This window comes from Pelobates fuscus, chromosome 5, assembly GCF_036172605.1.
Source record: "Pelobates fuscus isolate aPelFus1 chromosome 5, aPelFus1.pri, whole genome shotgun sequence".
Lineage (NCBI taxonomy): Eukaryota > Metazoa > Chordata > Amphibia > Anura > Pelobatidae > Pelobates > Pelobates fuscus.
Genome location: NC_086321.1, coordinates 5359643 through 5373961, shown reverse-complemented (window position 1 = coordinate 5373961; position 14319 = coordinate 5359643). Strand labels below are relative to the sequence as shown.

The 14319-nt window shown below is 43.7% G+C and overlaps 1 protein-coding gene across 1 annotated transcript in view; it reads right to left on the bottom strand.

The window, feature by feature from the left end:
* Nucleotides 1–14319, bottom strand: part of LOC134612346 (B-cell differentiation antigen CD72-like) — a 66077-nt gene that overhangs the window by 24952 nt on the left and 26806 nt on the right. The window contains exons 3-4 of the mRNA XM_063456683.1: nucleotides 9877–9969; nucleotides 8929–9262 (exon numbers count right to left, since the gene is read on the bottom strand). Coding sequence (XP_063312753.1) covers nucleotides 8929–9262; nucleotides 9877–9969 — 427 coding nt within the window. The remainder of the gene's footprint in view (nucleotides 1–8928; nucleotides 9263–9876; nucleotides 9970–14319) is intronic.

The following is a 14319-nucleotide window of genomic DNA, read 5'->3' as shown; positions in this document are numbered from 1 at the left end:
GCCCTTTCCAGGAGTTTTGTAGAGCCATTTTTGTGCCCAAAAGTTCGGGTCCCCATTCACTTCAATGGGGTTCGGGTTCGGCGTTGGGGTCATGTTCGAGCCCGAACCCAGACTTTTTTTCAAAGTTCGGCCAAACCCGCCGAACCCGAACATCCAGGTGTCCGCTCAACTCGAATTGTAATTAAAGAGTTGTCCTTACTCAATTATCTCCCATGTACAGGAGGAGTCTGGGAAATGTTACTTTGTCCCATGTCCCCAACAAGGTCCACCAAGGGAAAACCCCAGGAATGTAATTAAAGAAACCCCTTGCATGGGGAGTTACATAAAAGCCAGCTTCGGCTCAATAAAAATCAGTTGACTCCCAAAACTGTGTATCATCCGGTTATTGGGAAATTGTGATTGTACTGCTGAACCGCACTTCTCTTGGATGTTTTATAATTCTACCAGCGAAGATATTGATTTTAATAATGCAGTTCCGCTACAACAAGACTATCTTAGTGTGAGGGTGCTTGCACGAATATACCTAGAGAACAACAAACAAGTGCCATCCATAGTTAGACAGTCTGCCTCTGACGAAGATGCGTGATGGAGCATCGAAACGTGCGTTACACCTGCGTTTTTTGTTTTTTATGTTCTCACGGTTTCACGATGGGTGGCATTTGTTTATTTATTTTAATAGCGTTATGAATATATTTAGTAGGTTTATTTAGAAGAAATAGTTACTTTGGGAGACCCTTGTGCCAACTATAAGGAGACTTACTGCTTCTTTATTGCTAGTTTCACTACAGAGAGTTTCAGCTTTTGTTGGTTCTTTGTGTCTCTTACACTATAGGTATATAGGTAAATCCACTCTCTTAAGGTGTACTGAAGTCTTAGTTTGGGAGTTTGGATCTCACTGTATCTGAGTTTTTTGAGCAACTTACAAGTTAAACATTTAGCAGGCTTCCGTCCTCTTTTTTTAAATCATTTTTTGGCTATCAAAGTTTGAGTCAGGATAACTCGTTTTACTCTGTTACAATATATGCTCTTCTACTTATATGCTTCTTTTGGTTTGTCTATGAAGTTTCATTAATTTGATGAACTTATTCAGGCCCTGGGGAGTCAGCACAGCTAAACGGACAAGGACACATGTCTGAGTGTGGGGATGGTGCTAGTGATTGGCTGTATGTGTTTAGGGGAGTGTTTGTAGTGGGGCAGGGATCATCTTATCTCAGTGCCTGTTTGGATTCTGGCCAGCAAACAACTTCCCACCCACCCTAATTTATGTTTTTTGTTTCGTCACAGCTAGCGGGGAGCGTGTCCTTGCCAACAGGGTTGGGGAGCAGATGGAATGTCAGGAATGTCAACCTCCCCTGCTCTGTAAGGTAAACTTTCAAGTTACCGAATTGGACGTGCCCACCGAGCTAAGAGCCGACTGGTAGTTAGAGCATTTAAGATGATGGGAATTTGGTTTGGACGAGGGGGGAGGCGAGACATCAGTGGGTAAAGTTTTTGGTGCATAGGCACCTGGTTAAGTTCGTTGGCAAGGACAGTTATTTAAGTTGAAGGCTGTAGGGCAATAAGTGTTAATTTATATGTTAATTATGGTATGTATATATATTTATGTGTTTATTTATATTTGAATTAAAGGAAAAGAGTAACGTTCAGATGTGTCCTACAGTTGTAAGTTTTAATAAATGCTGTGGCCTGTTTCATCCAATATGCATTGTCTGTCGTTATTGGGGGGATAAGTGGGTAGTCTCTTTCTTTTAGTCGCACCACATTCCCCGCTATGTACAACAATGGGCTCTACAGGGCCGGCGCTACCATAAGGCGGAACAAGAGACAGTCTTAGGGCGCATCGGCCAGGGGGTGCGATCCTCCGGTGACCGGTAGGAAGAGAGCAACCTGCATAGTGCTCCCCTCCTGCCGGTAATTGCATGTAGAGTGGCCGAGCGGGCAGACCACGGTCTTCCTGGTCTGACAGGAGATGCAACAAACTTCTTCCTGTCAGACCGGGACAGGAAACAGGATCCTCCACCGTGTACCACCTGCTCAACCATGCTACATGGAGAGAGAAGAAGGGGGCACAATGAAAGGTAGGAGGGGAGTGGGGGACAATAAAAGTTAGAGGAGAGGGGGGACAAGAAGAGTTATGGGAGGTGGGAATAAGAGTTACAGGAGGGGGGGACAAGAAGAGTTATGGGGGAATAAGAGGTACAGGAGGTGGGATAATAAAAGTTACAGAAGCGGGGACAAGAAGAGTTATGGGAGGGGGGAATAAGAGTTACAGAAGGGGTGGCAATAAGAGTTACAAGAGGGGGGCAAGAAGAGTTACAGAAGGGGAGGTGAGGAACAAAAAGAGTTACAGTAGGGGGGACAATAAGAGTTACAGGTGGGGGGACAATCAGAGTTACAGGAGGGGAGACAATAAAAGGTGGGGGACATTGAAAGACACAGGACGGGAGGTGGGACAATGAAAGGAATATGGGGAGGGGGACATTAAAAGGCGCAGGAAAGGTGCAGGAAACAAAGAGAAACTCAGAGAGGCTAAGTGGGGATAAAGACACACAGGGGGAGGCAAAAAGACACACAGAGGGGCTGAGGAGGGACAAATAGACAGACAGAAGGTTTGTGGGGAGAAAAAGACGTACAAAGGGTATGAGGAGGAGAAAGATGCACAAATGTGTTGGGGAGAAAGAGCCACACAAAGGTGTTGGGGAGAATAAATAGACAGACAAAGGGGCTGGAGTAAGTAAAAAAAATACCCAAGTGCGTTGTAAGAGACACACGAGGAGATAATACACAGCAAAGCAGGTGTAAGACACACAAAGGATGAAAAGGGAGTAAGATATTCGAATGATAGGATATAAAACACTGAAGGGGGTAAGAAATTCAAAAGGGGGTTACATGACACACAGGTGAAGATGCATTTTTGGGGAAGGGGAGGAGGGGCGGCAAAATGCATCTTCGCCTGTGTAGTCAAAAATCCTTGCACTGGCACTGCCCCTCTACTGTTTAGAAGGTAGGTAGTCATGCGGTTAGTATTTTTCTTTGTGTTAACCAGAACTCCAGCCAAACCGTAACATCCAACTCTAACTCCCATAAATCCTACTGCTATCCTCCTATGGGATCTCCCATAACGCCATAATGCCAGCCTAACCCTACCTCCTACTCCAACTCCCATAACTCCAGGCTAGCCCTAAGGCCATTCGCTCTCATTTTACCATAACTCTAGCCATAACTCATATTACTTCATCCTAATCCCAGCTTCTTTCTTTAACTCATATAACTATAGATTAACCCTGTTATTAACCCAAACTCCCATTACTGTAGTCTAAATTTTAACTACCGGTATATCTCCCATTATCCCACCATATCCCTTACTAGCAAACCTTTCTTTAACAACTGTAAGGTAACCATAACACCACTACAACAACCCCCAGATATATATTCAGCCCGTAACCCTTACTTCCATATACCATAGTCTAACCTTGTGACGATTGCTGGATTTTTCTTATGTTTTAGTCACCCTGTACCCATTATAGGTGCAGGGTGTGTGTAATGTAATTGTTTATAATGTGTGTGTGTGTATACTGTTAAATGTTTTGCCTCCTCTCCTGTACTGCTAAGGATTGCTACCAACTAGGTGGATTTGGCTATTAAGCCTCTGTAGTGTTGGTAGCAAAAGCAATATGCACTACCTGAATAGCAAGTCTGGTTAATTTGCATATTCATGTAGACTTGCATATTGCTATTTCTGCAAGCAGGAGAGATGTTTTATGTTAATTGTTGCCTTTCCCACCCATTTATTAATATGTAATTATGTTATTATATATTATATATTTTTATTGAGTTGTCACAGCAATATTGATGTAATTTTCATATGGTCTAGTCCAAGAAAAATTAAGTTTCGTATGTTACACAATCTGTCTAGAATCGAAACAAAACCAGTAAAAAAAAAAAAAAAAACACAGAAATTAAAAAATGTACAATGAACACAATGCTATTTGACCTTGCAGTTATGACATGCACCATTTGAAGGGATCATCTATACCAGCGGTTCCCAACCTGTGGTACGAGTGCCACCAAGGGTACAATTCAGTGCCCCGGGGGTATGCGAACCTAAAACGGTAATGGTGGACCTGTCCGTGCAGCCTCACCGCACGGGTTGGGAACCACCAGTCCATCGGATGGCCCATGCACTTAGGACCACCCGATGGACATATGCCATGAGGGGCCCAGTCGTGCATTCTGGTGCTTTAATTGCACGAACGGGTGCCCTATAAGCCTCCTGGAAAGCTGGGAGGAAGTGAGAACCTGTCACTTCCTCCCAGCTGACTTACTCTGAGCCTCACAAGAGGCAGGGGGTTGTCGACCGGAGATGTGGGGTCCGGACCGGGAGAGGAAGTAGGAATCACAACTCCTAACACCCCCAGCCATGGAAGTCACCCTCCTGCTGCAAAATTTAGGACCTGGAGGGTGGCTAAAATCTTAGCCTGTATGTGTATGTGTGAGTGTCTGAATCTGTATGTATGTGTATGCGTCTGAATCTGTGTGGGTGTCTGAATCTGTATGTATGTGTATGCGTCTGAATCTGTGTGGGTGTCTAAATCTGTATGTATGTGTGGGTGTCTGAATCTGTGTGTATGAGTGAGTGTCTAAATCTGTATGTATGTGTGTGTCTGAATCTGTATGTATGTGTGAGCGTCTGAATCTGTATGTATGAGTAAATCTGTATGTATGGATGAGTGTCTGAATCTGTATGTATGTGTCTGAATCTGTGTGGGTGTCTGAATCTGTATGTATGTGTCTGAATTTGTTTGTATGTGTCTGAATCTGTATGTATGTGTGAGTGTCTGAATCTGTGTGGGTGTCTGAATCTGTATGTATGTGTGAGTGTCTGAATCTGTGTGGGTGTCTAAATCTGTATGTATGTGTGAGTGTCTGAATCTGTGTGGGTGTCTGAATCTGTATGTATGTGTCTGAATTTGTATGTATGTGTATGTGTCTGAATCTGTATGTATGTGTGAGTGTCTGAATCTGTGTGGGTGTCTGAATCTGTATTTATGTGTGAGTGTCTGAATCTGTGTGGGTGTCTAAATCTGTATGTATGTGTGAGTGTCTGAATCTGTGTGGGTATCTGAATCTGTATGTATGTGTGGGTGTCTGAATCTGTGTGTATGAGTGAGTGTCTAAATCTGTATGTATGTGTGTGTCCACAACAAGAGGACATAGTCTTAAATTAGAGGGACAAAGGTTTACAAATAATATCAGGAAGTATTACTTTACTGAGAGGGTGGTGGATGCATGGAATAGCCTTCCAGCTGAAGTGGTAGAGGTTAACACAGTAAAGGAGTTTAAGCATGCGTGGGATAGGCATAAGGCTATCCTAACTATAAGATAAGGCCAGGGACTAATGAAAGTATTTAGAAAATTGGGCAGACTAGATGGGACGATTGGTTCTTATCTGCCATCACATTCTATGTTTCTATGTTTCTATGTCTGAATCTGTATGTATGTGTGAGTGTCTGAATCTGTATGTCTGTGTATGTATGAGTGTCTGAATCTGTATGTCTGTGTGAGTGTCTGGATCTGAATGTATGTGTCTGAATCTGTATGTATGTGTGAGTGTCTGAATCTGTGTGGGTGTGTGAATCTGTATGTATGTGTGACAGACCTCTCTGTTTTTTAAACTGCTTTATTTCTCCTTGGTTCATCTGTTTGTTTGGCTAGTTCTTTGCCTGTACAGCCCGTACGTTTATTCTTCATTTTACTGAATGAACTGCCGAACAGACGGCCACCCAGCATGGAAGTGTGCTGCTGGTTAACCTCTTGGCCTCATTAGAACATTGTGGTTAACTGCAGAAACCTCTTAATTGTCGAATGTAGGCTGGGTGGTCGTCGTTCGTATAACGAACATGAGGCGGCGGCCATATTGGACATACGAATGCCCAGCGTTGTTCGTCGACGCTTTCATGGAACTAAAAACGGATAGTATTTTGCACGAACACCGCTGAAGCCGCCGACCTCCCTTCTTCTATTTCTCCATCATACGAACGCCGGTCTGTTCGGTACTTTTCTGCACGAATGGACTTACCCCAGATAGCCATGCCATGGAGCCCATTGGTATAACCAAAGGCTATGTGAAAGACTTTGGCTCCATGGCGATTGAACTGTATGTATGTGATCTGAGCGCCATTCGTTAATAATGTGCGCTCAGATCTAAGCTATCTGGGGATACGTTAATTGTACATAGTGCATTCGGTAGTTTTCATGTTATATATTTTTATGTGTTTTTTCTGCCAGGTATAAAATGGAGTTTTGCCTCTATCCTCGGAGATAATTGAATTACTTCCCAATTATCTCCAGGATAGAGAGGAGGGTCCCTTACAACTAAAGGGAAGTGTTTATGTCTGCAACCTTGTGATTGGCTACTGTATTATTATTGTCACAGTTTTCCACCAGGTCCCCTATGGGAGTGTCCACCTGGTGGAAGACCTGCATAAATACCGGGCAGGTAGAAAACATTAAACCAGATTCCTGCTGACCCTCAATACGGAGCCTTTTCTCGAACTTGGGGAGATTTATTTGTATAGTTTTTCCTGTTCGGCTGATTGGAGTGTTCATAGCTGCCTTGGCATTCGGAAAGGCAACATACTAAACGGCTTTAACCCTTTGTATACCTGGGGGTTCCGTTACAGTATGTATATATGTATGTATGTATGAGTGTCGGAATCTGTATGTATGTCTGTGTGAGTGTCTGAATCTGTAAGTCTGTGTATCTACATTTCTCTTTATCTGCATGTGTGTGTCAGTGTGTGTATCTGTATGTCTGTATCTGTGTATGTGTCAATGTGTGTATATGTATCTGTATGTGTCCGTTTTTATATGTATGTCTATGCAGGTGTAAGGGTGTCAGTGTGTGTATCTGTATGTCTGAGCATCTGCATTTGTGTCAGTGTGTGTGTGTGTGTATCTGTATGTCTGTACATCTGTATGTGTGTCAGTGTGTGTATCTGTATGTGTGAGTATGTGTATCTGTGTGCCTGTATCTGCATGTTTTGTTGGTGTGTGTAACAGTATGTCTGTGTGTGACAAAACCAGAGATTTTGCCCGAGTATAACTATTCCTTGTTCGCCTTGTCCCATTCGTTTATTACTTTGTGCTCCATGTATTTCGTCTGTTGGTTCATCTAAATAAAATCCACCGAACCTCCAGACCACCCTCAAGTGAAGTGTGCTGCTAATTGGCCACACAGGCTCGTGGTTAAACACAGTGAATGCCATGTTGTTTAGGAGTACTTTCGGGGTACCAGTCAAATATTGTACTTTTTGTGCAGGGAGATAATTGAGTTAGATAAGCCCAGCTCTGGATTCAATTATATCCCCAAGCACAGAAGAGGGAGTTTCAACTGTAAAAGAGTGTTGTAAAATTGTAAAAACATGTTGATTGGTGTAACAGCTTTGTCACCCTGTGCCCCACAAGGTCCCTTGCATGGGGAATTGTCATAAAAGGTCAGCCTGTGGCATCCATTAGACAGTTTGTTTGCTGAGCAGAGAGAGCTCAGGGGAGAATGCTCCTTATCATTAAAGATATCATTTCTAAAACCTCCTCAAACATATACCTTCCTGTGGCCACCTCCAAAGGGGCCTCTGAAGCTGATGGGCTGGGCTGGGTGCCCAACCCAAAAGGAACCTGTCATGGATTTCAAATTTACATAGTAAAGACAAAAGGGAATTGGGGCACACCCATAAACATAGAAACATAGAATGTGACGGCAGATAAGAAGCATTCGGCCCATCTAGTCTGGCCAATTTTTTTTTTAAATACGTTCGATCATATCCCTCTGTCTCATCTTTTCTCCAAGCTATACATGTTAAGTTCCTTTAATCTTTCCTTGTAAGTTTTATCCTGCAATCCATGAACCAGTTTAGTAGCCCTTCTCTGAACGCTCTCTAAAGTATCAATATCCTTCTGGAGATATGGTCTTCAGTACTGCGTACAATACTCCAAGTGAGGTGATAAGAACCATTCGGCCCATCTAGTCTGCCCAATTTTCTAAATACTTTCATTAGTCCCTGGCCTTATCTTATAGTTAGGATAGCCTTATGCCTATCCCACGCATGCTTAAACTCCTTTACTGTGTTAACCTCTACCACTTCAGCTGGAAGGCTATTCCATGCATCCACTACCCTCTCAGTAAAGTAATACTTCCTGATATTATTTTTAATCCTTTGTCCCTCTAATTTAAGACTTTGTCCTCTTGTGGTAGTTTTTCTTCTTTTAAATATAGTCTCCTCCTTTACTGTGTTGATTCCCTTTATGTATTTAAATGTTTCTATCATATCCCCCCTGTCTCGTCTTTCCTCCAAGCTATACATGTTAAGATCCTTTAACCTTTCCTGGTAAGTTTTATCCTGCAATCCATGAATCAGTTTAGTAGCCCTTCTCTGAACTCTCTCTAAAGTATCAATATCCTTGTGGAGATACGGTCTCCAGTACTGCGTACAATACTCCAAGTGAGGTCTCACCAGTGTTCTGTACAATGGCATGAGCACTTTCTACTGCTAATACCTCTCCCTATACAACCAAGCATTCTGCTAGCATTTCCTGCTGCTCTATTACATTGTCTGCCTACCTTTAAGTCATCAGAAATAATCACCCCTAAATCACTTTCCTCAGATGTTGAGGTTAGGACTCTATCAAACATCCGACGAAAGGGATTTAGGGGTGATTATTTCTGAACATGTGACTAAAATGTATACATAATACATGTTAAGGAACATCAATATATTTTTAATCTGTTTTATGTATAAATGCTGGTCACTATGCCAGCAACTTTCCTGCAAAATACATGTTCTGGGTGTGCTCACAATGAACTTTGTCTTCTTGTCTGTTTTGTCTATCCGTCTGTCCATTAGTTTATGAATCTTTTTGAGATGTTACCTGGCTTTCTGCTGCTCGATTTCATGTAATTTATTTGTTGTGAAGTCCAGGTTACTTTGACAGGAGGTTGAGGTGACTTGAAGTTTGCGTTGCCCTTCCATTGACAGACTGAACCGTTCTTCCATTATTTTCACTTGTTCTTGGCTTTTATTTAGCAGGTTTTTGGTTCGCTGCAGCTCCTCCTGGGTTGTTCTTAGAATGTCTTCCATCACCTGGGTGGCTTTGTCTTTCAGGGCAATGTTTTTGGTTAGAGTGGAATTCAAGGCTTGATGGACCTCTTTCAGCTGACTGAAGTGGGAAACGGTGTCATCACGGTGCTGGGATACTGACGACACTGGCAGACAAACAAGATGTCAAAAATGGTGAGATTTAACATATGGCGAGAGATACTGGCTGTAAGAGCAGTAACATTTCTCAAATAAATTCTTCCTTTCGAATACTCATATACCCCAGCATCGCCCCATTAATACTCACATACACAGCCATGTATACTGTTATTAGTCACATTCCCTAGCTATACCCACATTAATACTCACATACTCCAGCCATGTAACATGTTAATACTCACATACCCAGCCATGTGCCCCATTAAAACTGACATACCCCCGTAATGTGCCCTGTTAATACTATATATATCCTAGCCATGCCGCCGTTAATAATCACATACTCCAGCAATGTATCCCATTAATACTCACATACTCCAGCTATATTACCCATTAATACTCAGATACCCCAGCCATGTACCATGTTAATAATCACATACTCCAGCCATGTATCCCATTAATACTCACATACTGCAGCTATATTTCCCATTATTACTCTCATACCTCAGCATCGCCCCTTGTTAATACTCACATACCCAGCCATGTGCACCATTAATACTCACATACCCAGCCATGTAACCCATTAATACTCACATACCCAACCATGTACCCTATTAATACTCACGGTGTGTGGAGATTCCAGTTATAATAACAAGCAGCAGGAGGCAAAATCCCAGTAAAAACACAGTAAGATAAAGGGAGTGAACGGATAGAAAACCTAAAAAGAAATGAGGATGAGTCCCCAGAGAGTAATGTAGAAAGCGTTGTATTGTGATAATTCCTGGTCATTATGTAACATGATAGGCAGGTTCTACACCCAGAGTGTCTAAGTCCTTGTGGTCCTGTCTCTAGAATTAGAATGTTTCCTTTCCTGTATTGTCTGTCTGATAATAACCAGTGATCATACTTCACACATTGTAGGAGAATCTTGCAATACTTTTATTGGAGACGTGTTTAATGTAAGAACCAGTCCCTACTTTGTCTCAGTATGTCTCTTCACTGGTTTGGAATACTAATGAAATTCTAACAGTCAATGAGTAGTGATGTACCGAACTGTTCGCTGGCGAATAGTTCCTGGCGAACATAGCGTGTTCGCGTTCGCCACCGCGGGCGAACACATGGGCGGTTTGATCCGCCCCCTATTTGTCATCATTGAGCAAACTTTGCCCCTGTGCCTCACGGTCAGCAGACACATTCCAGCAAATTAGCAGCAGACCCTCCCTTCCACACCCTCCCACCTCCCTCCCAGCATCCATTTTAGATTCATTCTGAAGCTGCATGCTTACTGAGAGGAGGGAAAGTGTAGCTGCTGTTCATTAGATAGGGAAATTGATAGCTAGGCTAGGGTATTCAGTGTCCACTACAGTCCTGAAGGACTCATCTGATCTCTGCTGTAAGAACAGCACCCCAAAAAGCCCTTTTTAGGGCTAGAACATCAGTCTGCTTTTTTTTTTTTTTTTCTGTGTAATGTAATTGCAGTTGCCTGCCAGCTTCTGTGTCAGGCTCAGTGGATACTGTGCCCATTTGCCCAGTGCCACCACTCATATCTGTTGTCACAATAGCTTAAGCTTGACATTTAAAAATAAATTAGTTTTCCCACTGTAATAGATTGAAGAGCAGTTAGTTGTCTGCCAGCTTCTGTGTCAGGCTCAGTGGATACTGTGCCCATTTGCCCAGTGACACCACTGATATCTGGTGTCACAATAGCTTAAGCTTGACATTTAAAAACCAAAAAACTTTTTTCACTGTAATAGATTGAAGAGCAGTTAGTTGTCTGCCAGCTTCTGTGTCAGGCTCAGTGGATACTGTGCCCATTTGCCCAGTGCCACCACTCATATCTGGTGTGACTATAGCGTGCCTTTAAAAACAAAAAAAGTGTTTCACTGTAAGCTAATAGCAGTTAGTTGTCTGCAAGCGTCTGGGTGTCAGGCCTTCAGCGTGTGCTCTGCCAACCTCAGCAAGTGTAATTTGCCACTCATATCTGGTGTCTCTATAGCGTGCATTTAAAACCCAAAAACTTTTTTCACTGTAATAGATTGAAGAGCAGTTAGTTGTCTGCCAGCTTCTGTGTCAGGCTCAGTGCATACTGTGCCCATTTGCCCAGTGCCACCACTCATATCTGGTGTCTCTGTAGCGTGCTTTTACAAAGAAAAACAGTTTTCCAGTGTAAGCTAATAGCAGTCAGTGTCCTTAAAGCGGGTGTGTGAGGCCTTCCTTCAGCGTGTGCCCTGCAGAACCCTGCCAGCGTACTTTGACAGTTGTCACTCATATCTGGTGTCTCTGTAGCGTGCTTTTACAAAGAAAAACAGATTTCCAGTGTAAGCTAATAGCAGTCAGGTTCCTTAAAGCGGGTGTTTCAGGCCTTCAGCGTATGCCCTGCAGAACCCTGCCAGCGTACTTTGACAGTTGCCACTCATATCTGGTGTCTCTATAGCGTGCTTTTACAAAGAAAAACAGTTTTACAGTGTAAGCTAATAGCAGTCAGTGTCCTTAAAGCGGGTGTTTCAGGCCTTCCTTCAGCGTGTGCCCTGCAGAACCCTGCCAGCGTACTTTGACAGTTGCCACTCATATCTGGTGTCTCTATAGCGTGCTTTTACAAAGAAAAACAGATTTCCAGTGTAAGCTAATAGCAGTCAGGTTCCTTAAAGCGGGTGTTTCAGGCCTTCAGCGTATGCCCTGCAGAACCCTGCCAGCGTACTTTGACAGTTGCCACTCATATCTGGTGTCTCTATAGCGTGCTTTTACAAAGAAAAACAGTTTTCCAGTGTAAGCTAATAGCAGTCAGTGTCCATAAAGCGGGTGTGTCAGGCCTTCCTTCAGCGCGTGCCCTGCAGAACCCTGCCAGCGTACTTTGACAGTTGCCACTCATATCTGGTGTCTCTATAGCGTGCTTTTACAAAGAAAAACAGATTTCCAGTGTAAGCTAATAGCAGTCAGGTTCCTTAAAGCGGGTGTTTCAGGCCTTCAGCGTATGCCCTGCAGAACCCTGCCAGCGTACTTTGACAGTTGCCACTCATATTTGGTGTCTCTATAGCATGCTTTTACAAAGAAAAAAGGTTTCCAGTGTAAGCTAATAGCAGTCAGTGTCCTTAAAGCGGGTGTTTCAGGCCTTCCTTCAGCGTGTGCCCTGCAGAACCCTACCAGTGCACATTGCCACTCATATCTGGTGTCACAATTTTGTGCATTTAAAACCAAAAACCTTTCTTCACTGTTATAGATTGAATAGCAGTTAGTTGTCTTTAAGCGGCTTTGAGGACAGGTGTCAATCCATATCTGCCAAGTGACCCTATGTAGGGTGAGCAGTCTCTATTCTGCTCTGTGCCAGTGTGTATCAGGGGCTTTGAGGACGGGGAACAGTCTCTATTCTGCTCTTTGTCAGTGTGTATCAGGGGCTTTGAGGACAGGTGTCAATCCATATCTGCCAAGTGACCCTATGTAGGGGGAACAGTCTCTATTCTGCTCTTTGTCAGTGTGTATCAAGGGCTTTGAGGACAGGTGTCAATCCATATCTGCCAAATTAACCTATGTAGGGGGAACAGTCTCTATTCTGCTCTTTGTCAGTGTGTATCAGGTGCTTTGAGGATGGGGAACAGTCTCTATTCTGCTCTGTGTCAGTGTGTATCAGGGGCTTTGAGGACAGGTGTCAATCCATACCTGCCAAGTGACCCTATGTAGGGGGAACAGTCTCTATTCTGCTCTGTGTCAGTGTGTATCAGGGGCTTTGAGAACAGGTGTCAATCCATATCTGCCAAGTGACCCTATGTAGGGGAACAGTCTCTATTCTGCTCTTTGTCAGTGTGTATCAGGGGCTTTGAGGACGGCGAACAGTCTCTATTCTGCTCTGTGTCAGTGTGTATCATGGTCACTGAGGACGGGGAACAGTCTCTATTCTACTCTGTGTCAGTGTGTATCAGGGGCTTTGAGGACAGGTGTCAATCCATATCTGCCAAGTGACCCTATGTAGGGGGAACAGTCCCTATTCTGCTCTGTGTCAGTGTGTATCAGGGGTTTTGAGGACAGGTGTCAATCCATATCTGCCAAATGACCCTATGTAGGGGGAACAGTCTCTATTCTGCTCTTTGTCAGTGTGTATCAAGGGCTTTGAGGACAGGTGTCAATCCATATCTGCCAAGTGACCCTATGTAGGGGGAACAGTCTCTATTCTGCTCTGTGTCAGTGTGTATCAGGGGCTTTGAGGACAGGTGTCAAATCATATCTGCCAAGTTAACCTATGTAGGGGGAACAGTCTCTATTCTGCTCTTTGTCAGTGTGTATCAGGTGCTTTGAGGATGGGGAACAGTCTCTATTCTGCTCTGTGTCAGTGTGTATCAGGGGCTTTGAGGACAGGTGTCAATCCATACCTGCCAAGTGACCCTATGTAGGGGGAACAGTCTCTATTCTGCTCTGTGTCAGTGTGTATCAGGGGCTTTGAGAACAGGTGTCAATCCATATCTGCCAAGTGACCCTATGTAGGGGAACAGTCTCTATTCTGCTCTTTGTCAGTGTGTATCAGGGGCTTTGAGGACGGGGAACAGTCTCTATTCTGCTCTGTGTCAGTGTGTATCATGGTCACTGAGGACGGGGAACAGTCTCTATTCTACTCTGTGTCAGTGTGTATCAGGGGCTTTGAGGACAGGAGTCAATCCATATCTGCCAAGTGACCCTATGTAGGGGGAACAGTCCCTATTCTGCTCTGTGTCAGTGTGTATCAGGGGTTTTGAGGACAGGTGTCAATCCATATCTGCCAAATGACCCTATGTAGGGGGAACAGTCTCTATTCTGCTCTGTGTCAGTGTGTATCAAGGGCTTTGAGGACAGGTGTCAATCCATATCTGCCAAGTGACCCTATGTAGGGGGAACAGTCTCTATTCTGCTCTGTGTCAGTGTGTATCAGGGGCTTTGAGGACAGGTGTCAATCCATATCTGCCAAGTTAACCTATGTAGGGGGAACAGTCTCTATTCTGCTCTTTGTCAGTGTGTATCAGGTGCTTTGAGGACGGGGAACAGTCTCTATTCTGCTCTGTGTCAGTGTGTATCAGGGGCTTTGAGGACAGGTGTCAATCCATAC